Raw genomic sequence first — 26,739 nt, 5'->3', positions numbered from 1 at the left:
GGTATGTGAAAAAAGACACCAGAGGAGGAAAAGAGGAGGCTCTGGGGAGAGGCATGCTTAATGTAAGTGCAAATCCAGATCCCACCTCAGGTTTAACCCCTGAGGCGATCTAGTTCAGTTTTTAATCTAAAAATCCACCATACTTCTCTCCACCATACTTCTCTCCACAGTAGCCTTCTCTCCCTATCGCCTCCTCCGGGTGAGTGAGACAACCGTTCTATTCCTCTAAAACAGAAAGAGCAGAGATTGCCCTGGTGACATTCCCTAAAGTGACGTGTTGCATTCAAAATATTTCTAGCATTTGGGTTATTTTTGTGTCACAGTAATGTTCCCCTATACGGGCTCTCAAAGGACGTGTAGTACAACCTACATATTGGAGGCTGCATGAAATACAGGTGATCAGGTAAATTACATAGTTTGTGCCACAGTTGATATATTGCTCTATAGTAAACTCTTCATCTGTGGCAACAAATGTTTTACACAGATCACACAAGTTACAGTACCTACAGGTTTTTATATTACAAGGGTAACTACCAGGATAGGAGAGCCAGGTGGGTTGGCATTGTTTAGACGAAAAGGTTTGCAGTTGTTCCATACTCTTTCCATTTTCGGATGATGGATGGGACAGTGCTCCGTGAGATGCTCAAAGTTTGGGGCTTTTTATTTTTATACCCTAACCCTGCTTTAAACTTCTTCACAACTTTATCCCTGACCTGTCTGGTGTGTTCCTTGGCTTTAATGATGCTGTTTGTTCACTAAGGTTCTCTAACAAACCTCTGAGGACTGCATGGAACAGCTGTATTTATACTGAGATTAAAGTACACACAGGTGGACTCCTATTTACTAACTAGGTGACTTTTGAAGGCAATTAGTTCCACTAGATTTTAGTTAGGGGTATCAGAGTAATGGGGGCTGAATACAAATGCACACCACACTTTTCACATATTTATTTGTAAAAAAATTTGAAAACCATTTATCATTTTCCTTCTACTTCAAAATTCTGTGCCACTTTTGTGTTGGTCTATCACATAAAAATCCTAATAAAATACATTTAAAGTTTTTTTGGTTGTAACTAGGGCTGAAACAACTAATCGATTAATCGACAACTAATCGATTATGAAATTAATCGATTACTATTTTCATAATCGATTAATCGGCCAGTAACATAATGGGGTTAAAAATAATAAAATTAGCCCTTTATAGTACAAAAAGAGCAAATAATCGCTACTGTAAATATTACTTTCACAGTTCTACAGTAAAAAAATTAACCCCTTACAGTAGTGATCATTTGCTTTTTTTGTACTATAAAGGGCTCATTTTAGTTTTTTTTTAACCCCATTATGTTACTAAACATTTTAGACCTGGTTTACATCTTTGTGTTTTTTGGTGCTTTTTGCAGAAACACACTACAATTCATTTAACATGGTTTTCTATGGGACACGTTCACAACTATACTTTTTTTCAGCCGCTGCGTATTTGGAAAGGGTCAGGGACTTTTTTTTTTTTTTTTAACGCAAAACGGTGCTTTTTTGGTTCAATATACTTCAATGGAGAAGCTGCAGAAAAGCATGTAATTCGTTTTTGCAGCAATTTGTATTTTTTAATCTGCCCAACAACAAATTGGCCAAAAAACTGTATTTCTCTTCTAATAGTGTATATATAGTATATCTCTTCTGTCTGTTATTCTCAGAGTGGATTTAATATTTTGCTCCCTAACCATATAGTTGGTTGTTTATATTTACCACTGCATAGAGATATTTAAGAATACATTGTTTGTTTTTTTTTTTAAAACTTTACATACTAACTAAATTATACACCACACTTTTTTTTAAGGTTATTAATCGATTAATCGACCAACTAATCGATTATGAAAATAATCGTTAGTTGCAGCCCTAGTTGTAACATGACAAAATGTAGAAAAATTCAAGGGGTTTGAATACTTTTTCAAGGCACTGTACATTCACATAGCGGCATACAATGTTTTTTGTAATGTGTGTCTATGGACAAAAATTCACTGCAGCTGTGGCTCCCGGGAACATCCAAAAAGTGCTTTTTACCTAATTCCCCATACACACTATGAAAAAATCGGGCGAACGATCAGCCGATTTACCTCAATGTTTCACAGCAAGTCGGAATTGAGGATAGAAATGTACGAAAAATTCTCATGTCACACAGGATTTTTTTTGTTTTGTGGTTTCTGATCATGTGCAGTCTCTCGTATCATCTGATATTTCTTATGAGAATCGTACGAAAATGGTACACATTAAATGAAAATCGTACGTTCTGTCTCCATGAAAAATTTTGGAGTTTGTCCTTTCGTAAATTTTCATTCGAAGGTCAGAACTAGCTGTCGAAATCAGAAAATCTTACGATCGTTCCTCAGACTACAACGTTCATCTGATACAGACATGTGAGAAAGAGCCCTCCATTATATGTCCAATTTTAAACATTTTTCTTTTTTTTTAAACTCTGTATAGGGTGAGGGCAGCTCTGAATATCTTCTATACTTAGTTTGCCTGGAGTTCACCTTTTTTAGGCCCCTTTCACACGGGGCGGACCTGCTGCTGGAGCAGGCGGATGACAGGTCCGTCTCCGCTCACTGTGCAGGGATGGACCTATCAGAGCTCCTCTGCTCTCTATGGGGAGATCGGATGAAAACGGACAGCCTGCCTGTTTTCATCTAATCGGCTGGATGGATGGCAAGCTTATCGCCACCTGTCTGTTTTGAGCGGATCTTGTCATATCTCTGCTGACATCCACCTGCCCATAGAAGTCAATGGGTGGCCCGCTCGGATCCGCCTGAAAAACGGCAGGTGTATCTGAGTGTGCCGATTGCGTGAAAGGGGCCTTAAGGCTCAGTTCAGACTACTTCACCTTTTGCTGTGTGACTTGAATACTACTTTGATGCGACTTTCGGGAATGCCTGCCAAATTATTGGTAAAATATAAAAGCTGAGGTTGTGCCGAGTAAGTAGATAACAAACATGTCAAACCTTAGATTTAAAGTGGAGTTCCACCCAAAAGTGGAACTTCCACTCATCAGATTCCTCCCCCCCTCCGGTGACACGGTTGGCACCTTTCAGGGTTGAGAGGGGTACAGATACCTGTATATTACAGGTATCTGTACCCACTTCCGGCATAGATAGCCGCAGAATCTGCGGTTATTTACGCCACTTCCTGCACCCTCCCCGCTGCCTGCTGGGAAACACACGGGTCCCAGAGGCAGCAGGGACCATCCGTATTGCGCGGCGCGACTCGCGCCTGCACAGTAGGGAACTGGGAAGTGAAGCCGCACAGCTTCACTTCCTGATTCCCTTACCGAAGATGGAGGCGGCAGCACCCGAGGACGGAGAGACGGTTCGGCCTCGGGTGCCGACATCGCGGGCGCCCTGGACAGGTAAGTGTCCATGTTTTAAAAGTCAGCAGTATTTGTAGCTGCTGACTTTTAAAAAAAAATTTTTCGGCGGTGCTCCGCTTTAAGTGAGCCCGTGAAATGGTGACGAACTTCAGTACCCTAGATTTTCCATAGATGGCACTTTAAAAGCTTCCTATTGGTCATCAGTTTAGCGTTCTAAAGGAGGTCTGGTGCTAAAATAAAGCTCATTCTGCTGTGCACAACAATATGTAACGTGTGTATCGCAATTGATGTTTTCAGGCATAGGCGTCCCACATACGTTTTGTATGGGTGGGGGGGATTTTATGTGCTTGAATGTAACTTTTTTTTAATTTTTTTTTACCATTTTTGTTTTTTTTTTTTTTTTTAAACAAGTTTCTGCCTGCGCTAAAGCCGGAAGACAGCTACAGCATGGGCTTACAATGCCGGGAGGGCGTACATGCTCACGCGTCCCCTGCGGTGCACTCTGTGATCACTTCGGGCTCAGCTGATCAGATTGGGGTAAAGGGGCCTTTACCACGTGATCAGCTGTCCGCCAATGACAGCTGATCACAGGATGTAAACATAAGCCAGTTATTTGCTTTTCTCTCCTCTTGAAGAAAGCTGATAACCGGCTTTTGTAAAAGGGACATCAGTCCCACCAGTGCTGCCAATCAGTGCAAGCCATATCCGTGAAGGAGAAAAATTACAGATAGAGATATAAAATTTATATATTTAAATGTGTTTTTTTTTTTTTTTTGAAAGCTGAAAATTAGCCTGGGCAGGAAGGGGGCCAAAGTGCCCAGTTGGCAAGTGATTGTAAACGTAAATTTTATTTTAATTACAAACATGTCTATACTTTTTCCATCAAATAGGGACAAAAAGCATGGGATTTTTTTTCTTATTGGTGGCAGGTTCTCTTTAAGACATCCGGGGTCGAAAAGACTCTGCACGTCTCCCCTGTGCTACGCTGAATTTAATGCAATACACATCTCACTGCATTACATTCTTTCCTGGCCTTGATGGCTGGGGAAACTGTTAAGTGACGTCACACACTTCTGGGTCCGCAACAAGAAGCGGAGGAGAGCGTCTGTTCATCTGCACTCCTTCCTCCCCTGTACCCGGCGGCACCCACTAAGCTGAGGGCCCTCTGATGTTTGAGGGGACCACTCAGACTTAGTTTTTTTATTTTGGCTTTTTTTTTTTTTTATTTTAAATACATATAACCATAAATACAAAAAAAACTTTAAGTAAATTTTTAAACTTGATTTTGTTTGGTCTGCGAATGTATGTGAAATATATAATGTGGCCCTTGTACTGAAAAGTTATAGAAGTTTAAGAGGAAAACCAAAAGGTATATTTTGTTGGAAAAGAGGTCTGTTTTAGGGAGAGTCCTGGACAGTGTGTGGCATGTTGGCATTATGATTAACTTTTCTTTTTTCTGGTTGTTTCTCCTGAAGCAATGAGCCTGAATACACCGCGATACAGAATGGAGGTATACATGCAGATCTTGTGCTATCCATACACTCATATATTCTCTACTGGGCAATTAGGCCCTTTTCAGACTAGGCTGTTCTGCCGTTGTTAAAAGCATGTTTTGTAATTTTTAAATTCAGAGAATCCTGGCACAGCGTTCACTTGTAGTTGTACATTGCGATTAGCTGCGTTTACATGCGGCTGCGTTGGAACATTCTTGCCATTTCTGATGTGCTTCCTGTTATTTTTCTTTCCTTGTTGCCGCTGCTATCTGCAGGAGAAATAGTTCACTGCGATTACCTGCAGTTATGTGCAGATAGCTACAATAAATCGGTCCTGGACACAGTCAAATTTTATTTTTTCTATCCACGCCAAACCCCATGTAATGAAACTGTTGCTAAATGCAGTGTGTGAATGGGGCCATAGGAAAGCATTGTGTGAGTTTAGCTGTGGTACATAACTTGATCTATCTGCAGCTAAAAGATGAATTCTATCTGCCGGTGTGAAAGGGGCCTTATAGGACTGCAAAATCGGATATGCCAAGACCCTACATAAAGTCCTTGTCTGTAATGTGACAGAACATGGTGGGAAAGCGGAGCTTCGCCAAGTCATAGTATCTCCGTATTGAGCTGTTCATTAAAGATATTGTGCGCTGAACAGTAAGAACACGTTTATATCTTTATTGAAAGGTCTTATGTGTTAACACGTTCTTATTGAGATCTGGCGTTCCTTCACTTTAGCCGTTAGATTCTAACCTACTGTGAATGTTTACAGTGTTTGGAAATATCTTGATAACACATTGATACATCGGCCCCGGGATTTTCTGTATCTTGCACAATCAAGAATTGACACGCCTGACGTGAGAGTTTTCAGTTTACATCTGGAACCGAATCAAAGTGGTTGATTTACCAAAGGCAAATGGGCTGTTCACTTTGCAAAGGAATTTGCTTCAGAGCTTGGTGAATGTAGTGCAGTTTCACTTTGCATGGAACACCTAATCATGTGCAAGGGGGGAAAAGAAGCCTTTTTGCTTGTATGTGATTGGAAGATCAGAAGAGCACCCCCTCCTCCACTAAGCTCTGGGGAAACTTCCTTTGTAAAGTGAACAGTCTACTTGCCCTTTTTGTAAGTCAGCCCCATAATGTTTGAAAGCATGTATGTGTATGTAGAGGTTTTCTGTCCTGGCGCTGGATTGAGTGTTGGTGACATTTTCTTTCCCTTCCAATCCTCCTGATGGATACCATGGAAACTGAAAGCCAGTAAGAATCTCTAGAATGAGGACAGTGACCACCGTAAAATTTCAAGGTTCCAACTCTTCCCAGCTTAATACTTAAAGCGGAGTTCCACCCTAAAGTGGAACTTCCGCTCATCGGATTCCTCCCCCCCTCCGGTGTCACAATTGGCACATTTTAGGGGGGAGGGGGGTGCAGATACCTGTATAATACAGGTATCTGCACCCACTTCCGGGTATAGCTAGCCGCAGACTCCCCGCCCACCCCCGTTGTGTTGTGGGAAATACACAGTTCCCACAACACAACGGGGACCAGTGTAGACGCGCAGCGCGACTCGCGCATGCGCAGTAGGGAACCGGGCAGTGAAGCCATAACGCTTCACTTCCTGATTCCCTCAGTGAGAATGGCGGCGGCAGCACCCGAGGATCGAGGGACGGCTCGGTCTCGGGTGCCGACATCGCTGGACCCCGGGACAGGTAAGTGTCCTTATTTTAAAAGTCAGCAGCTACAGTATTTGCAGCTGCTGACATCTAAAAATTTTTTTTTAGTGAAACTCCGCTTTAAGTATTAAGTAATGTTCAGGGCTGGAGCAAAATTAAAACCACTTCAAAACCCAAAACCAGGCCAATTCTGACGTCTCTCAAACATGTAAAAGTATATATATGTGTGTGTGTGTGTGTGTATATATATATATATATATATATATATATATATATATATATATATATATATATATATATATATATATATATATATATATATATATATATATATATATTGGCCCTGGAGGATAAACTAGTAATTGATGCCATCTTTTTTAGATCACATGATATTTGCAGTTTTGCACAGCAGTTTATCAAGTGCTAATTTTCAGGGAAAAAACAGGTTAATGAATTTTAGTGAACACAATAGAATACCCAACTTTTTAAATTGTGCACGCCTGTGGAATGGCGACAAACTTCAGGTTACCAGTTTAGAATTGCTCAGGAGGTTTGGTACTAGAAATGCTAGCTCTCCCTCTGATGTTTGTAACAATGTCCCACATGTGTGGTGTGATTGGCATTTACATATGCGTGTGGGATCTCTGGTACACTTTCACATATGTGCATGAGTACAGGGGGATGGGGGTGTTTTTAAAAATGTTTGATATAAAAAAAAATTCTTGCGGTCATTGACGGACACAGGTTCTCTTCATTATTGACCATAGGGTTTATAGCGTCACCTACAGGTGTAGGACACTAGGCAGAAAAAATACCACCTGTGGGAAGTCCCAGCTGGTATAAACCACCTCTCTGCTATAGGCAAGCCAGTTATTTCTGCCTAGGGTTTCAGGAGTAAGAATCTAGTTCCCTGCTGGGTCCTGTGGTTCCAGAGCCTTGTTTCCTCCTTCTTTTTTTTTTTTTTTTTTTAATCAAAATTATTGCTATCACAAGGGATGAACCGCCTCTCTTGTGATGGCATAAGCTGTGACAGGTCCTGCTCTCCAAAGCAGCCGATAAAACAAAGATCTGTCTGGCTGCTTTTTAAGCCGTAACGGTGACTTGACCCAGGTGATACACAGATGAAACAAATCTTCCTGCAGAAGTTGTACCCATTTACCTGCAGCCCTCTCTTCTCTACAACCTTCCAAAACACACAGATGAAGGCAGGCAGGGATCTGATGTCACACACTGCACACCATAGAGGGGAGAACTAAGAGTAACCTGAGACCGAACTGAAGTGGAGGACAGGCTGCTCTTACACCCCCTCCCCCCTTCTTACATAGTCGCATAGGGAAACATGCACAACTGAGGCTGTCAGTCTCCTTTTGTGCTCTTTTGGAGGGGGGGTGGGGAGAGACATATCTGAGATTCTGTGGCGTGAATAATCCAGAGAGAGAGGAGACCAAAATCGCAAATGGTGCTTTGGACAGAGGTTAGTACACACTATAGAGCAGTGATGGCGGACCTTGGCACCCCAGATGTTTTAGAACTACATTTCCCATGATGCTCATACACTCTACAGTGTAGTGGAGCATCATGGGAAATGTAGTTCCAAAACATCTGGGGGTGCCAAGGTTTGCAATCACTGCTATAGATGGATGTGCTCTGTTCATTTTTTTTTAATTATAATCTAAAGATGGAAGCGGATTGGTTGCCATGCACAACTGCTCCAGGTTCCAGTTATGATAAATTGCCCCCACAGTATTTTATGTTTTACTCTATAAAGAAAAAGACAATCTTCTTTTTTTTTTTTTTTTTTTTATCAAAATTAATCCTGATTTATAAAACCTATCAAATAAAAATACCAGGAGATTGCAAACAGTAGTTTAAATTAGTGATTGGCCATCAATGTTGTCACAAGGCGCAGTGCCACTCTGTGCCTTCAGCCTATGGACGTCACTGTCTGACCGAGGGAATCGTAGGCGCTGTGCGTTGGGTGCGCACCAATCATAAACAATAGGATGTTTTTAATCGTCTGCTCAGAATAACCATTCCTGCTTGTGGTCATTGTAGTACAATGCCTAGTAGGTAGATGGTTACGTATTGCGGCACTGTCATCTTCCAGTGTAATAGGCACACATTGGTGTATGGGAAGAAGGTTGCACATGGCAGATTTGTGTGAAGTCTGGAATAAAGCTCATCATTCTGGCAGAACTGGAATATATTATAAAAACCAATTGAACTAAATTGAGTGGAAATTCGGGGTTTAAGCCACTCGCAGTGTTTGCTGGAAATTAGCATGCCATGCATTGATTTTACTTGCTGCTTGGAATTGTCATTTTCATTTTAGATGAATGGCCTGCCTGACGTCCCCCATCCCTGATCTTTGTAAACCTTTGTTTCACCTCTGTGGTGGAGAAGGCGATGCCTCCATCTAAAACACAATATAATGGCAGAATATTCCCTTCCCTGTGCTGTTCGAAAACCAGATAAAATAACAGATGGACGGTTAATGTGTTAGAGACAAAAACAGTCGTTTAGATTTCATTAAGTCATAAAAACTCTGTGTACATAATTTTAAACAGAAATTGTAGGAAAAAATGTTGCTGCCATTGGTGAGCGAGGTGGTGCTGAAATTGCTGGCTGCTCTGAGGCTATCTGGGTGGGGGAGGGGAGCGGGTACGTGCTGTGCTTTAAGAGAAGATTACTTAACTGGCTGCCAGACCTGTGCGATGGGGCCTGCTATTACATGGCTTGCAGAAAATTGCTGTATGTTTTCACATTGGAGACTTGCTTGCATTTTTCACAGATAAAAATGGGAAATTTGCTTTAATTTTATAGTGCTCTGTTAGTAGTATGTATCCATATATCATCTGTCTGTGAGCCCTCCTCTGCCTCTCTTGAATTGCTTAATTGAAATAAATTTCTATGATGGGAAATGCGTAGGCTGCTATCGCTGACCTATGAAAATGCCAGTTTTGTTGGCTGCCAGGCTGACTGACTCCAGTGCTTGTCCAATGTCAAAACTCCTCATTCTCATACTTGGGTCAGTGGACCTGCAAGTGGGTTCAATGAAAAAAAAACACTGACATATCCCCGCCGCACCAACATCACTTGTGTTGGTACGATCTCCTCCACTGTGTGCTGTACACACTGATTTGAAAGTTCCAGCTGAACTGGTGTATTTTTCGGTCGCCCTCCCTCCGTTTTCCAGAGATTCTCATGCTTACTTGGATGACCGGTGAGCTTGGGAACCTATGCAGCGGATGCGGAGGCTGACCACAGAGATGGTCTAGGACAGTGGTGGCGAACCTTGGCACCCCAGAGGTTTTGGAACTACGGCTTCCATGATGTTCAACTACACTGCAGAGTGCATGAGCATCATGGGAAATGTAGTTCCAAAACCAGGTTCGCCATCACTGGTCTAGGATTGGAGTGATATCATGACGTCCCTTTTTGGTTCTGGTTCGATATAATGCCTTGTGATATAGGCAAAACTTCTATTATTATTTTTTTTTTTTTCCATTTTTGATAGAGCAAGATAACCCCTGTCAGATTCTTTTTTTTGCCATCTGTTCCCCATTGGGAAGATTTACCTTCACTTCCTGTCCCAGTGCCAAAACAGGACGTCTGAAAATAACCCTGCAAATTAAGGGAAGTCTTTGGGGACCCCCAGGTCTCCAGAACTAGTGTCCCCATTGGAAGATTTCCCCTCTATTATATTTCTGGGCACAACTCAAAATTTGGGGTTTTTTACTTTCTCTTATGATGATAATGGTAAACTGGACAAGGGGAGGGAGAATCTCCCTAACAGGGGTGCCAACAGAAATAAAAACTGCCATATGTTCTAATCTATCTTCATTCTATCGAAAAACGAAAACTAGAGTTTTTTTTTTTTTTTTTTTTTTTACCTTTAAAAAAAAAAAAAAAAAAAAAAGCTCCCCCCCATGCTCTCACGCAGTGGCGAATGCATACATAGGTCACGCCCACATATGTAAACCGTGTTTGTGCCACACACATAAGGTATTGCCATGAACGTTACAGTGAAAGCAATAATATTGGCACTGGACCTCCTCTGTAACTCTAAACAGGTAACCTGTAAGAAAAGGTTTAAAGCGCCGCCTACAGAGATTTTTAAGTACTGCAGTTTGGCGTCATTCCACGAGCATGTGCAGTTTTAAAGCATGACATGTTGGGTATCAATTTACTTGGCGTATCATCTTTTATATTTTACCCAAAATTGGGTTATATTGTGTGTGGATTTTTCCACCCAAAAAAATAACACTTAAAAAATCGCTGTGCAAATACCATGTGACATAAATTGCTATGACAGCATTTTTTACTCTAGGGTCTCTGCTAAAAAAAAAAATGTGTAATGTTTGGGGGTTTTGAGTGATTTTCTAGCAACCAAAATACAGATCTTTTTACATGTAGGAGAGAAGTGTCAGAATTGGCCTGGGTGGGAGCTGGTTAAAGGGGAACACGAGCATTTGATCTCTGGGGCTTAATGTATGAAAGTAAGGTTATGAATTACAATATTGCATGGCTGCCATTTAAATATCTGTTAGTCCCCTTTCACACTTTTGCGACTTGTCCTGCGACTTGGGACTGCAAAGTCGCATGACAAGTCGTACCCCATGATTTCCAATGAGTACCATTCATATCTGTGCGACTTCAAGTCTCACAGACTTCAGAGTAGTCCCTGCACTACTTTTGGTCCGACTTTGATGCAAGTTACACAGGCATTCCCTGAAATGGCACGGCTTTGAAGTCTCGGTAGTGTGAAAGGGGCCTTACTATAACATTTGGATGTCTGTGGGGACTTCCAATACCCAGCATGCTGCAGAACTGTATTCAAGGATGATTGGGGATGGATCTTACAACCGCATCTCTGGATGATGACCATGTACCATGAAATGGCCATAGTAACCAAGCAAACGGATATCTACTTGTGCAATGGAAGTACTTATTCTTGTGATTTACCTACCTGTAATGTCCAATTAGTTTGACATGTTAAAGGATGAGTTCCTTTAAAAAAAATTAAGATTAAAAAGCATTTTTTTTTTTTTGTGCATGTAAAAAATGTGCATTCACTTATTTATTTTTCTTGCGAGCCTGCAGAGCATTACACCCATGATCTGCAGATCACAGGTGCAGTTTAAAGGTCCTGCAGACTCTCGGTATAGCTGCCTGCCCATATCTCCCACCCAGGCATAATGTTACTGAAGAGGAGGAAGAATCAATGAGCTGCGAGGGACTCGCCAATTTAGTTCCTCTTTTCATCCCTTTTTTCCATTGTAAGAGGAAGCGGTGGGCTCACAAATGTAAACACACAACATCGGCTGAATGGGGAATAAAAAAAATAAAAGGAACTAGATTCTTCCAATCACCCAAGCGAGGTGGATGGAGGTTTCCCACCCCCCTAACGATCATATTCTATTTAACAAGGCACAGCCACCCACTGATCGAAATATATCCAGTCACTTCTGAAACAGCTGAATTTCGGCAGTCTGTGGCCAGCTTTAGGCACCTATTCGTTTTTCAGTGTGTTTTCAGTTTTGCAGAAACGCACTATAGTCCGTTTAACATGGTTTCCTATTGGTCAGGTTTTCCACCGGTGTATTTTTTGGAAAGGGTCAGGGGCTTTTTGGTTGCATAGACTTCAATGAAAATGCAGCAGAACCGTTTCAGTGCTTGCGTTTTTGATGCATTTTTGCTGGTACAGAATACACAAGCGCAGGAGGAGGGATTCCTCCAACACTGACTTTTTTTTTTTCAAAAGGTTTTTATTGCTCAAAAAAATCCACAAATTAGAATCCTACATGAATCTCATTACACTACGTTTTGTCTTTGAAGAATCCGTCACACAACCATTAGTTGTATCTTGCAGTATACATAAAACTGTGAATTGACATTGCACATACTGTAAAATTCTTTGTCCAATATTACATTTCAAACCCCTACCAATGAATAGACATCCCTAGCAACACTGACTTTGTAGATGGAGGAATCAAGTGTTGTGTGGGGTTTTTTTTTTTTTTTTTTTTTCCTTCAACCTGTGGTTGAAGGAAAAAAATTGCTTAACCACTTCGGCCCCGGAAGCTTTTCCTGCTTAATGACCAGGCCATTTTTTGCGATGCAGCACTTCGTCGCTTTAACAATTGCGCGGTCGTGTGACGTTGTACCCAAACAAAATTGAGGTCCTTTTTTTTTTTTTTCCACATAAATAAAGATTTCTTTTGGTGGTATTTGATCATCTCTGCGTTTTTTTTTTAATTTTTTGTGCTATAAACAAAAAAAGAGCGACAATTTTGAAAAAAAAAAAAAAACACAATATTTTGCTATAATATCCCCATTTATTTTTTTTTATATTTTTAAAAGCAAATTTTTTCCTCAGTTTAGGCTGATTATGTATTCTGCTACATATTTTTGGTAATAAAAATTGCAATAAGTGTATATTGATTGCGCAAAAGTTATAGCGTCTACAAAATAGGGGAACGATTTATGGCATTATTATTATTATTATTATTAATATTTATTTTTATCGGGACTGCGACATTGCGACGGACAGATCGGACATTTTTGGGACTATTTGGCATTTATACTGCGATTAGTGCTATAAAAATGCACTGATTTACCGTGTAAATGTCACTGGCAGGGAAGGGGGTTAACTGTGTATCCTAGGGAGTCATTCTAACTGTGAGGGGATGGGACTGCCTGGGTGAGGAGAGTGATCATTGTTCATACGTAGTATGAACAAGAGATCGCTCTCCTCACCCCTGACAGCACGGAGATCTGTCTGTTTACATTGACAGATCTCCGTTCTGTCTCTGTGCGGAGCAATCGCGGGTGCCCGGCGGTCATCGCGACCGCCGGGCACGCACATCTGCTCCACCTCCGGTGGCTACCGTGCGCCCCCTAGTGGTCAAAAGGCGAACAGACTTACAGTTATGTTGCTTCCCCAGGGGAGCCAACCTCCCCTGGGGCTGGTCAGGACGGCTGGCTGGGGACGGGTTAAACTACGGCTTGCTTAATGCAGCTAAGAATTGAAAAGCTGCAATGTAATATATATATATTTTTTTTTAATTTTAAGATTTATTATACTGCTTGAAAACCAGTTAAAGACGGCACACCGCAGATATACTGCGGCAGGGCGCAGCTCTATTGTACGAAAAAACATACCTGTACGTTGTCATGCACTAGATACTGTGGGCGTGTGTGCACAGCAGGGGAGCCAATCCTCCACCGAGAGGCAGAACGGGGATCTGCCTATGTAAACAAGGCAGATCCCCGTTCTGACAGGGAAGTACACTGAGATCTTCTGTTCCTAGTAATCGGGACCAGGGATCTCTGTGTTCTTCCTGTCAGACCATCCCCCACACAGTTACATAACACTTGCGGGGGGCACAGGGTAACCCTTTGATCGCCCTTGATAACCCCTTCCCTGCCAGTGTCATTTTATTATACAGTGATCAGTGCATTTTTTTTAGCACTTGTCCCCAAAAAGTATCACTCGGGGTAAAAAAAAAAAAAAAAAAAAAAAAAATATATAATATAAATATATATATATATATATTTATTTTGTTTATAACGCAAAAAAGAAAAACCGCAGAGGTAATCAAATACCACCAAAAGAAAGCTCTATTTGTAGCAAAAAAGGAAATCCATTTTATTTAGGTACCACGTCGCACGCCCACACAATTGTCAGTTAAAGTAACGCAGTGCCGTATCGCAAAAAATGGCCTGGTCATTAAGGGGGTAAATCTTTCCGAGGCTGCTTTAAAGTGATGCTAATGTGTTTTTTTTTTTTTTTTGTTTAAAAATAACAAACCTGTTATACTTATCTGCTCTGTGCAGTTGGTTTTGTAGAGAGCAGCCCCGATCCTCCTCTTCCAAGGTCCCCTTTCGGTGCTCCTGGCCCCTCTCTGCTGCTGCATGCCCCCATAGCAAGCAGCTTGCTATGGGGCACCCGGGCCCATCTGCTGCTCTGTGTGTCCATTCCAGACATAGAGCCATTGCTCTGCCCCGCCCCCTCTCTCTCCTCATTGGCTCACTGACTTTAACAGCAGCGGGAGCCAATGGCGCCTGCTGTGTGTCTCAGCCAATCAGGAGGAAGAGTCCCGGACAGCCGAGTCTCTTGTGGAACATCTCTGGATTGAGATGGGGCTCAGGTAAATATTAGGGGGGCTGCCGCACACAGAAGGTTTTTTATCTTAAGATTAAAAAACCTTCTGCCTTTGGAACCACTTTAAGCACAACTTGACTTCTGCAATATGTTCAACCTCATTAACTCCCACTAATTATTCTCCTAAAAGGTTGTTTTCTAAATTTACTACATTGCTTATTTCCTTGTTTTTTTTTTTTTTGTTTTTTTTTTTTTTTTTGATTTGATTAATTTCTACTTTAAAATTGTAATTTGTTACAATGGATTTTTTTATTTTATTTATTTTTTGAACTTGCAAATTAGATGGTGGCACAGCAGAGCTTGATTTATGGGAGATTTTAGGCCTGTGCTCCTTGCCATATGATGCCCTCTTCTTCATCATCATCACTGGTCTTGTTTGTTGACATGGATGAGATGTGGTTTTTCTACATTTCAAATGTTCAACAGAAAACCAGTCAGTCGGTCATAGCCTAAATTTTAAATGGTGTGTATGTCATTGAGTAAATGTTCTAAGGATCTGTTGCAATGTTTACCTCTAAAATTTACTGTATTTTATTACTTCCTATTCCCTTTTTTTTTTTTTTTTTTTTTTTTTTTTTTTTCAGAATTGTAGACATATTTGTAGAGATTTTCCATCACCTCTATCTTATACAGTGAGGGGGGAAAAAAGTATTTGATCCCCTGCTGATTTTGTATGTTTGCCCACTGACAGAGAAATGATCGGTCTATAATTTTAATGGTAGGTTTATTTTAACAGTGAGCCAGAATAACAAAAATATTCAGAAAAACTAATTTAAAAAAGGTTATAAATTGATTTGCATTTTAATGAGTGAAATATTTGACCCCTTCGCAAAACATGACTTAGTACTTGGTGGCAAGACCCTTGTTGGCAATCAGAGGTCAGATGTTTCTTGTAGTTTACCCACCAGGTTTGCAAACATCTCAGGAGGGATTCTATCCCACTCTTTGAAGATCCTCTCCAAGTCATTAAGGTTTTCGAGGCTGATGTTGGGTAACTCAAACCTTCACCTCCCTCCACACGTTTTTTATGGGATTAAGGTCTGGAGACTGGCTAGGCCACTCCAGGACCTTAATGTGCTTCTTCTTGAGCCACTCCTTTGTTGCCTTGGCCGTGTGTTTTGAGTCATGCTGTAATACCTATGCAAGACCCATCTTCAGTGTTCTGGCTGAGGGAAGGAGGTTCTCGCCCAAGATTTGATGGCACATGGCCCCGTCCATCGTTCCTTTTTGATGCGATGAAGTTGTCCTGTCCCCTTAGCAGAAAAACACCCCCAAAGCATAATGTTTCCAGCTCCATGTTTGACGGTGGGGATGGTGTTCTCATCCTCGCCATCCTCCTCATCCTCCTCCTCATCATCCTCCTCCTCATCATACCCATCCTCATAATCAATACCCATCCTCATTATCATACCCATCCTCATCCGGTGAGTGTAGTTGATGCCAAAGAGCTCGATGTTGGTTTCAGCTGACCGCAACACTTTCACCCAGTTCTCCTCTGAATCATTCAGATTTTCATTAGCAAACTTCAGATAGGCCTATACATGTGCTTTCTTGAGCAGGGGGACCTTGTGGATGCTGCAGGATTTTAGTCCTTTACGGCGTAGTGTGTAACCAATTGTTTTCTTGGTGACTATGCTCCCAGCTGCCTTGAGATCATTGACAAGATTCTCCCGTGTAGTTCTGGGCTGATTCCTCACTGTTCTCATGATCATTGAAACTCCACGAGGTGAGATCTTGTATGGAGCCCCAGACTGAGGGAGATTGACAATTATTTTGTGTTTCTTCCATTTGCGAATAATCGCTCCAACGGTTGTCTTCTCACTGCTTGGTGATGGTTTTGTAGCCCATTCCAGCCTTGTGTAGGCCTACAATCCTGTCTGACACCCTTGGACAGCTCTTTGGTCTTGGCCATGGTGGAGAGATTGGAATCTTGATTGCTTCTGTGGACAGGGGTCTTTTATACAGGTAACAAGCTGAGATTAGGAGCACTCCCTTTAAGACCCCTTTTACACTGAGGCAGTTTTCAAGCATTTTAGCGCTAGAAATAGCGCCTGTAAACTGTCTCCCATGCTGCCTGAATGTGAAAGCCCGAGTGCTTTCACACTGGGGCGGTGCGCTTGCGGGACGTTAGGAAAAGTCCTGCAAGCAGCATCTTTTGGGGCAGTTTGGGAGCGCTATATACACCGCTTCCAAATTGCTCTGCCCATTGAAATGAATGGGCAGTGCTTCCAAAGTGCCTGAAAACCGATTCGGAAGTGCCGCAACGCGGGAGCTTTTAACACCTTTGGTCGCTAGCGGGGGGTTAAAAGCGCCCCGCTAGTGTCCGAAAAGCGCTGCTAAGAGGAACACCGCTTTAACGCTAACTTACGGGTGGCCCCAGTGTGAAAGGGGTCTAAGGCTTCATTCCCAACAGACGGATCCACTGCCACAGAGTCCGCCAGCTCAGCAGGAGATCTCTCCGTTGATCTCCGCTGAGCCGGCGGATGACAGGTCCCTCTCTGCTCACTGAGCGGGGAGGGGCTTGTTGAGCGCCGCTGGTTGCTATGAAGAGATCGGACGAAAACGGACAGCATGTCCATTTTCATCAGATCTCACCTGATCCGCCAGGGATGGATATGAACGTAGGGCCATCCGTCTGATTTTAGCGGATCGGACCGGGTCCAGTGTCAGCTGACATGTCACCGCTGACATCCGTCGCTCCATAGACTAGCATGGAGCACCCATTCAGGTCCGCCGACAAAACTGACAGGCAGACCTGAACGGTCCGACAGTATGAAAGCGGCCTAAGGCCCCTTTCACACATGTGGACCGTATGTCCGTATTTCATCCATCCGTTTTCGGATGAAATACGGACATACATGCATCCCTATGGGATAGCGGGTGTCAGCGGATGTACATCCGCTGACACCCGATGTTGTCCGGCTCCGCTCTCGTTCGATTCTGCGGACGGAAGAAAATCCTATTTTTCTATCCGTCTGCAGAGCGGATCGGATGAACACGGACAGACGGTCCGTGTTCCTCCGATCCCCCATAGGGGAGAGCGGAGATCTGACAGGGCGGTCCCTGCACAGTGTGCGGGTCCTGCCCTGTCATCTGCCGGCTCAGCTGGGGAAAGCGGAGCGATCCCCGCTGAGCAGCGGATAAACACGGGGCGGATCAACACGGATCCGTCCCGTGTGAAAGGGGCCTATGAGTGCTCCTAATCTCAGCTAGTTACCTGTATAGAAGACACCTGGGAGGCAGAAATCATGCTGATTGATGGGGATCAAATACTTATTTCACTCACTTTATTTCACTTATTTTCAAATGCAAATCATAGTTACATAGTAGGTGAGGTTGAAAAAAGAGAGACACACGTCCATCCAGTTCAACCTATGTGTGTGTGTGTGTTTGTCAGTGTAAAATCAATTTATAACTTTTTTTTAAATGTGTTTTTCTGGATATTTTTGTTCTGTCTCTCACTGTTTAAAATAAACCTACCATTAAAATTAGACTGATCATTTCTTTGTCAATGGGCAAACGTACAAAATCAGCAGGGGATCAAATACTTTTTTCCCCTCACTGTGTGTGTGTGTGTGTGTGTGTGTGTGTGTGTGTGTGTGTGTGTGTGTGTGTGTGTGTGTGTGTGTGTGTGTGTGTGTGTGATCTCTGAAGGAGGTGATTTGCCCTCCCTCAGGACTGTATGGTTTAGATAAACCTGTGATCTGTTAGTAAGTAGGCACAGAGAAGAACAACAATGCACAATCACTGTGTAAATATAATGAGCTAATATGGCTGCTCCTATACAAATCTGCAATCCTAGAAATTTAGGTTGATAAGATACAGATCACATTTTTACACTTGAACGGTTTTTCCACGTTTTTTAATTCTAGGTGGAAATGCATTTCGTCTGTAGTTATGACTGACACACATAACACTACTGCTAAAGGATGAGTGCACTTGAAATCAAAGTACTTTCAAAAATGTTACCCCCTTTTCTTTACTCGGACTATCCCCCCCACCACCACCATTATCACCACCACCATCACCACTCCAGTTGCACACTTGTGTTAGTTGAGCAGCAGCGGCTTCCACTGTTTGCATCCTGTGCTGAATGTCATGTGTGTCGGCAGCTCCTGTGCCGTAGCTCCCCAATAGCATCTTTTTGGGGCTGTGTGGTGAGGCTAGAAACTCTTAGAGGGAACTATAGAAGTCTTTTGGGATCTATTGAGCATGCTCAGCCTAAGCACATAGGATTTTTGGCACATGATGTAGACAGTGGAGGCTGCAGTTGATGGATTGCGGTAAGGATGCAAATGGGGAGGGTGGACTAGATTAGGTTAGGGACGAAGGGTGAAACGGGTAAATGCAGTTTTCTTTTCAAGCTCATACTTTAAATCCAGCAAAATGTCTTCAAGGCTACCAATGTTTGGTGCTGCATAGCCCAAGGCCTCATTTAGACGTGCAGTTGCAGGGCAGTAAAAATGCACAGTTAAGCGTCATTTTACCACCCCTTAAAGTGATATTAAAGCCTTGTTTTAAAAAACAAAACATACTCTTCTACACTCTGTAATGATTTTGCACAGAGCTGCCCACATCTTCCTCCTTCTTGGGTCCCACGCCGCCACGCCTGGCTCCTTCCTCCCTACCCAGTGCCCCCCACAGCAAGCAGCTTGCTGTGGGGGCACCCAAACAGGCTCGCTCCTGAGCCACGGCTCTGTATGTCAATTTGCAGGCAAGGCTCTCGTGGACAACGCTGGATCGAGACAGGGCTCAGGTAAGTGTTGGGGGGGGTTCTGCACAAAGAATTCATAGAATGCATGAAAGTAAAAAAAATTGTGCCTTTACAACCACTTTAGGCTGCAATAGGCAGTAGACTGGGTGTTCTTTGTATTTTAATAATTTCCCTTTGGGATTAATAAAGTATTCTGAATCTGAATTACATGCTGTGGTCATGATGCTTCACGTCGCTGGCAAAAATTACCCGACATATATAGTGCCACCCAGCTAAAGCATTTCATGCCAAAATCAGCCTTAGTCATAGACATGTAGCGCCACCTATTTGCAAGAACAGGGTACTGCTGTAAATACCCTGCAACCGCGTGCATTGCATGGGGTTGCGGCATGTTTGGCAGCCAAAATGCGTTTAAAACTGCCTGTCAGTTGTTTCTGAAAAGCAGTCTAAATGAGGATCACACATTAGAGGAGAAGTGGCTTTATGGTGGGGCCATACATGGATTGAAATTCATCTGTTTCAGCATGGACTGAATAATGTCTAATTATGTATGGGTAGGCTGGTTGTACAGAAGTCGATCCACCGATCTGTTGATCCACCAATAGACTTCTGTTCTACCAGCCCGTCAGGTTTTAACTGAATGATCAGTGCCACCAGCGAAAGCCAGCAGCGCTGGCTTTCGCTGGTGGCACTGATCATTCAGGAAAAACCTGATGGGCTGTTCTGTTTTCAGGGAAGTCTCCTTGCTGTCAAAACACCATAGCAAAGCGGGAGTGTGTTGTGTTTTTTTTTTTTTTTTTTTTTTTTTTTCCCCCATCCACCTAAAATGTGTAGATCGGGGGAAATTGGATCCCTTTTTTTTTTTGTTTTTTTTTTTTTTTTTATTTTTTTTTTTTTTTCCTTCATTTGACCCGCTGCTTACACAAAAAATAATTACTATATGGCCAACTGGTCAAAAGAAAGAAAATTGCTTGATTCCCCTATCGACATTCGGTGTTGATGGAGGAGGAATCCCTCCTGCTGAGATATTGGATTCTGCCAGTGGGGAGGCTTCCCTGCCAGCAGAACACTGATTTAGTGTTGCCAGCTATAGCCGGCGGCACTAGTCGTTCGGGAAAAACCTGAGAGGTTGGTTTTACACAAATCAATCGATTGACTTGTGTACAACCAGGGTTGCCCATACATGGATCAAAACTTGTCCGTTCCGTGCTAAACTGGCTGAATTTGTATCCATGTGGCTGGCTTTAGATGTGTTTCTAAATCTACCCTAACTGTGCATCTAAATATCAAAGGAGGTTTCCAAAAATGTGATGAGCATGCATGTTTATGAATATAAAACAGGAAAAGGGAGAACGGAGACCAGCTCACTTCTAGGGTAAATGACAGCAGTCCTACAGGAAAATCTAACACCATTGATTATCTTTTCCCCAGAGTAGGTTCAGCTGAGTTATAGGTCAGGGATTGCCTACAGACATGTACTTGATGTCTTATCTGACTGTAATCAACTAAATTAGGTACAGATCTTCATTATTCCTGTACGCACCTTTAGAAACCCATGGAAACATAAGAACTGGGTATTCAAAAAGCTATTAGTAAATGCTGTACTGTGGAAGTTTGGCTAGCTTTTACTTTTTACATATGTATAGCATATAAATATACTGCAGTTTGCTAACAGTTTGAATGGCGCCTTAAATGTATTTCAATTTCTTTTGCAGGAACATCATTTACAACGAGCTATCTCGGCACAACAGGTTTTTAGAGAAAAGAAAGAGAGCATGGTTATTCCCGTTCCTGAGGCTGAGAGCAATGTCCACTACTACAGTCGCCTGTACAAAGGAGAATTTAAACAGCCCAAGCAGTTCATTCACATTCAACGTAAGTGTGTGCGTTTAGACCGCTGGCGTGTCGTCCTTGTCAAGATTCCAGTTATCACACAGGCTGCATCTGTTGCTTCAATTGGACAAACCACCTGCTCTTTCCTACAGGAAGCCAACTTTCAACACACTCGCTAAACGTGGCCCTGTTTATAATTGCTCTTCTAGTCTAGCCTTTTTGAACGTAGGCCTTGGTATCCTCAATTTGCCTGAAATAGGTCATTTGTAATTCAGTCCAGAGTGGGTTGCCTAATGAATAAAATTGACCCCATCCCCCCTTTATTATATATTTTATTTTTATATATTTATATTATAAAATTCTTTTAAACATTGTCCTGTATAATGTATTGTTGAGCGTGCATGTTGTTGTGGGTTTTTTTTTTTTTTTTTTTTTTTTTTTTGCGGAAGTCTGTGACAAAGCTCACTTACAGCACCTGAAGCTTTTGATGGGCTTTTATCCAGCTTTAGCTTTGCTTTGGAGGTATTGCAGGTATGAAAGATCCCAGGATGTATTGGGAAACCAACAAGCGAACCAGAAAGATGTCGTCAGCAGTCATTTCTGCTTCATGTGTATATGTTTTGGGAGTGTCTGGTTCAGACATCACATCTGGTGTGCAGGGTGGAGCAGCAGGAAGGTGAGCGGACTCCAGACTGGAGTGAGGCAAATAGCACACGTGATGTGCAACATGGGAATATCGGCAGGTAAGCGGGGACCTGAAAGAGGACTGAGTGGCAGAGGATCAGCATTGCTGGGGGACCAGAGCTGGAGAAACTAGCAGATGTCACATGTGGTGTGCAGCATGGGGGCAATATAGCAAGAAGTGAGCAGGGCCTGGGGATAGTAAAGTAACCCCCAGCGCTGCCGATTCTATCAGTGGCATCACTAGGGTTGGTGTCACCTGGTGCGGTAAAACATGGTGTCGCCCCAACCCCCCGGGGAATGGATGGGGATGGGATCGGGGGGTTGGATGGAGCCAGGATGGGATCGGGGGGTTGGATGGAGCCGGGATGGCATCAGGGGATTGTTGGAGCCGGGATGGCATCAGGGGATTGTTGGAGCCGGGATGGCATCAGGGGATGGATGGAGCCAGAATTGGATTAGGGTGGTAGATGGAGAGAGGATTGGGGGGGAGGGGGGGGGGTGGAGCCGGGATGCAATGCACACTTGCCAAAACAAAGCACCCTTCTACCACATCCTCTAACCCCCACCCCCCTCCCCCCCTCAAATTTACTCCTGGCAGCATAATTGTTACCTACCCAGGCCCCCCCATTCACAATGTCTCATGTTATTACACACCTCAGCCCCGGCCCCTGGGCAGGCGCTGTAGTGCGCTGTCCCTCCTTTGCTCTTCCTCCCAGTCTGTGTACCTGTCATGTCAGAGCCGAGGAGGAGGCAGCTATAGTCTGTTGTGCACTGAGTGCAGCCAGCGGGGTGAGGAATGTGATTGTGGCGTGTGTGGGACCGTGACGATCAGACCTTGGGCACCCTACCTGTCTGTCTCTGCCTCGGACCCTCCCCGCACATCGCTGAAGGGAAGGAGGAAGAGGAAGGAGCCACTGCGCTCTTCTCGATGCGGCACCTGTGTCAGACTGGGCTTGGTGTCACCCGGGTGTGGGCTGCACCCCCATAGCGACGCCACTGATTGCTACTCTATCTTGCCACAGAGTAATGCCACAACACTAGTGATAATAACCTTTGTTCCCAGATCCTGGACCGTTCTGTAACCAACCTAGAATATACTATATAATCTAATGATGTAATATCCTTTTTAGATGTACCAAATCTATTTAGTAGGACGACACCCCTAAACAATCAATTCAATTTGTATCAAATCATTTTGGCCCTTGCAGTACATAGTTCATGGTAGATCTAAGGAAGATTGCACAAGAACATTGTATGGTCACCTTTAGAAATAATAGGATGTCCATCTACTAATACCAGACCAGTGTTGTGCCAGATACAAAAATCCTACATCTGAGGACATACTGTACGTATGATGCAAGTATTGGGTGGGGATACACAAGTATTTACAGATCATTATGCAAGAACTTTTGTGCTAGAAAAAAACATGCGTAATACGGGAAATTTTTACGCACATATGAATGTAGCCTTAGCGTTTCTCTATGCAAACTAGTAACCTATCATAGTTTTCGTAAATCAGTCAGTCATAAATATCAACCTGTCAATAATATATTTTAATTATTTGACCGTCCATGGTACATTTGTATTTTGCTTTGAGTGCCTGGTTGATAGTTTCATATTTTTCTCCTTTTTTATAGCATTTAATCTGGACAATGAGCAGCCAGATTATGATATGGACTCTGAAGATGAGACATTAATTAATCGGCTCAACAGGAAAATGGAACTTAAACCACTGCAGTTTGAAATTATGATTGACAGGCTGGAAAAGGCAAGCTCCAATCAGGTATGTGTGTTCTCCCTGTGCAACATATTGATTGGGACAGTATGGATTTGTCCTTTGTTAGAATTTCCAGGGCTTTACAAATCTCACTAAAACATGCAGCTGGTACCTAAGCTTCGGGGTGGCAATGTTGTATTGTGGTAACATGCAGTTCAGTGAACAGCAGCACACGCTAACCCACAATCCATGGTGATTTGGGGTACCATTTTATTTAGAATCTAATACAGCCAAGGTCACAAAAGAATGGCTGCTAGTCAATTATAGACCGCAGAGCCAGTGTTCATGTAGACAGACCTTGTCTCATAGACCCGCAGTCAAATATGACGGATTTGTGTGCATAAAGTATCCTAAACTAGACCATAGAAAATGTTGTTTACATTTTTTTTTTTTTTTTTTTACCGCCCAGTGATTACAGCTTAATAGTATTGGATGTAATGGCTCCATTCATTTTTCCAGTCTAAGAACATTGTTACATGTACAAAAAATACCTGTTGGTATTGTCAGAAATCCAGTATGCTTGTAACTTCCTTTGCACGAAACTGAAATCTCAAACAATGTTCTCAGTTTTCCTCACTATCTATCTGGTAATGAAGATGGAGAGGGAAAGCTGATTGTAGTCCAAATCAAGAGCACAGCCTTGTGTGACAGTGCTGCTTCCCAATACAGCAAGTAAGCATTGCCACCCTAGGATAGAAAGTGTCACTGGAAGGATCGCTAGATAAAAATAAAGGGAAAGGAGCCTGGAAAAAGCAACTAATGAAGCCACCAAATCTAAGGACTGGAAATCTGCAATATTTTTAGGTAAAAAAAAAAATGTTTTTGGGTTTAAGTACACCTAGAGATGCACCAGAATTTCGGCAGCCGAAAATTGTGTTTTTGGCATATTGCAGATAAAGAAAAAGGTGTCGCTTAATGGTGCCGAAAAAACACGTGATTTTTACCGTGAGTTTATTGCAATTTACTGCGCTTATGGTGTGTGTTCATAGGTCTTGTGACTCAAAAAATGCTTCAAAAACGTAACAGATGCATTATTGATGTGTTCTTGCTGCGTTTTTCAATGCATTTCAACGGCGGGGTGCGTTTTTTATTTATTTTTATTTTTTCCAGAAGCGCAGCGAACCAGTGTGAAGACATGCGTAGAATTTAAAGGGATGCGTTTTTTTTTTTTTTCTTGAGCGTTTTTCTTGCGCTACAGGTGCCGATAATGGCCAACCAATAAATTCATATTAATTTAAATTTATGATATTCATTAAAATTTAATCGAAGACAATTTTACATATATAAAAATGATATATATATATATTTTTTTTAAAAACTGTCATTTTCGGTTTCGGCAAAGTGCATCCTGAATTTTCAGTTGCAGCACCAAAATTTTCATTCGGTGCACCTCTAAAATACACTTTAAGAACATGGATACCAACAGAAAAGTACACTGCATCCAATTTAGCACGCATGAACCAGGAAAAGTCTAGGTAAAACAGCTTACAGAATTAACGGTAAGAAGCTTTAGTCAAATTTTTGTTTTGATTATTAAATTTTTTTTTCGTACAGTAAGATATTATTATTTATATATATATATATATATACATATATATATATATATATATATATATATATATATATATACATATATATATATATATATATATATATATATATATATATATATATATATATATATACATATACATTTTTTTTTTTTTATTATTCCTTCAATGTTACAACATGAGATTGGAGCTTTTACATATTTCAAAGCAAATTGTCTCTAAGGTTCTCTGAAGCATTAATATGCTTGAGCAGAAGTCAGAATGTTCTGGTGGTTTGTAGGATTGTAACCTCCTCCTGCATTTTCAGGACTAGGATGGTGGAGCGCTGGACTCCCCAAACTTAATGAAGAATACAAATAAATTTAATGACTGCCGAATTGTGGCAGCACTCCCCTTGGTTCCTGGGAGAATCAGCTTGTATTGAGTGAAAGGATGATCTTGTCAAACCATAGAGGTCCAGATAAGCATTTTAAAAGCCTGTCAACTTTTGATAAGACCCTTTTTTTTTTTTTTTTTTTTCTTTCTTCTGAGGAATTAAAAATTCTTATCTGGATCAGTCATTATGGCTCCACAATTTCATCCTTTCACTCAATACAAGCATCTATTGCATTTTGACATACACTGCTTCCATTAAAATCTAATGGACTAAAAAATGTTTGTGCATAATTGGTCAAAGTATTTATGGAAGAACTTGCACCCCATAATAACCTGGCGATTTGCTATATTGCAGCTTGTCACTCTTCAGGAAGCAAAGTTGCTGCTAAACGAAGATGATTACCTTATCAAATCTGTGTATGACTACTGGGTAAGAAAACGGAAAAACTGCAGGGGGCCCTCCCTCATTCCCCAAATCAAACAAGAGAAACGTGACGGATCTACTAACAGCGATCCGTATGTTGCATTCCGGCGTAGAACTGAGAAGATGCAAACTCGAAAGGTAATCGCTTGATACCCTCTATTTAAAATAGTTTGTTAAAACTTTTTTGCCAAAAAAAAAAAAAAAAAAAAGCATACAAAGCCCATTAGGCCAAAAAAGAACTTTCTCCATGCAGTATATTTTCTGTACACTCTTGACTCATTCCCAGCTGATGTAAGCTACTGGGAATAGAATGAGGTGCTGGGACGATGAGAGCTGGAGTTACATCATCAGCTGCTGTCCAGGGCATACTTGCACATTAAGTCAAGAGCCCACCCACCACATTTGCAAAAGCAGTAAAAAAATGGTAATATTATATGAAATATAATTGCAATAGACTGCAATGCAAGAAGCCAAACTTTTTTCTTTATCCCTTTTTGTTTTTTTGGGTCTTTGGGAATTGTTTAAATCTAGTTTATAACTGATGAGATCTGAGAGAACTAAATGGGTTTTTCAGTGTTGGAATGATTAGAAAAAATGCTCAGTGCCGTTTTTTTTTTTTTTTTGTTTTTTTTTTATGCTATGCAATAGAGAAGCTAAGAAATAAAGTGTTTCCCAACTTTGGCTGAAAAAGTGGA

General features: G+C 41.9%; 1 protein-coding gene across 1 annotated transcript in view; it reads left to right on the top strand.

Moving 5' to 3' along the window:
- Positions 1–26,739, top strand: part of EPC2 (enhancer of polycomb homolog 2) — a 97,975-nt gene that overhangs the window by 48,598 nt on the left and 22,638 nt on the right. The window contains exons 2-4 of the mRNA XM_073634211.1: positions 21,117–21,276; positions 23,556–23,701; positions 25,976–26,182. Coding sequence (XP_073490312.1) covers positions 21,117–21,276; positions 23,556–23,701; positions 25,976–26,182 — 513 coding nt within the window. The remainder of the gene's footprint in view (positions 1–21,116; positions 21,277–23,555; positions 23,702–25,975; positions 26,183–26,739) is intronic.

The sequence above is a fragment of the Aquarana catesbeiana genome, linkage group LG06 (assembly GCF_042186555.1).
Source record: "Aquarana catesbeiana isolate 2022-GZ linkage group LG06, ASM4218655v1, whole genome shotgun sequence".
In the NCBI taxonomy this organism is placed as follows: domain Eukaryota; kingdom Metazoa; phylum Chordata; class Amphibia; order Anura; family Ranidae; genus Aquarana; species Aquarana catesbeiana.
This window is presented reverse-complemented; position numbering and strand designations above follow the sequence as displayed.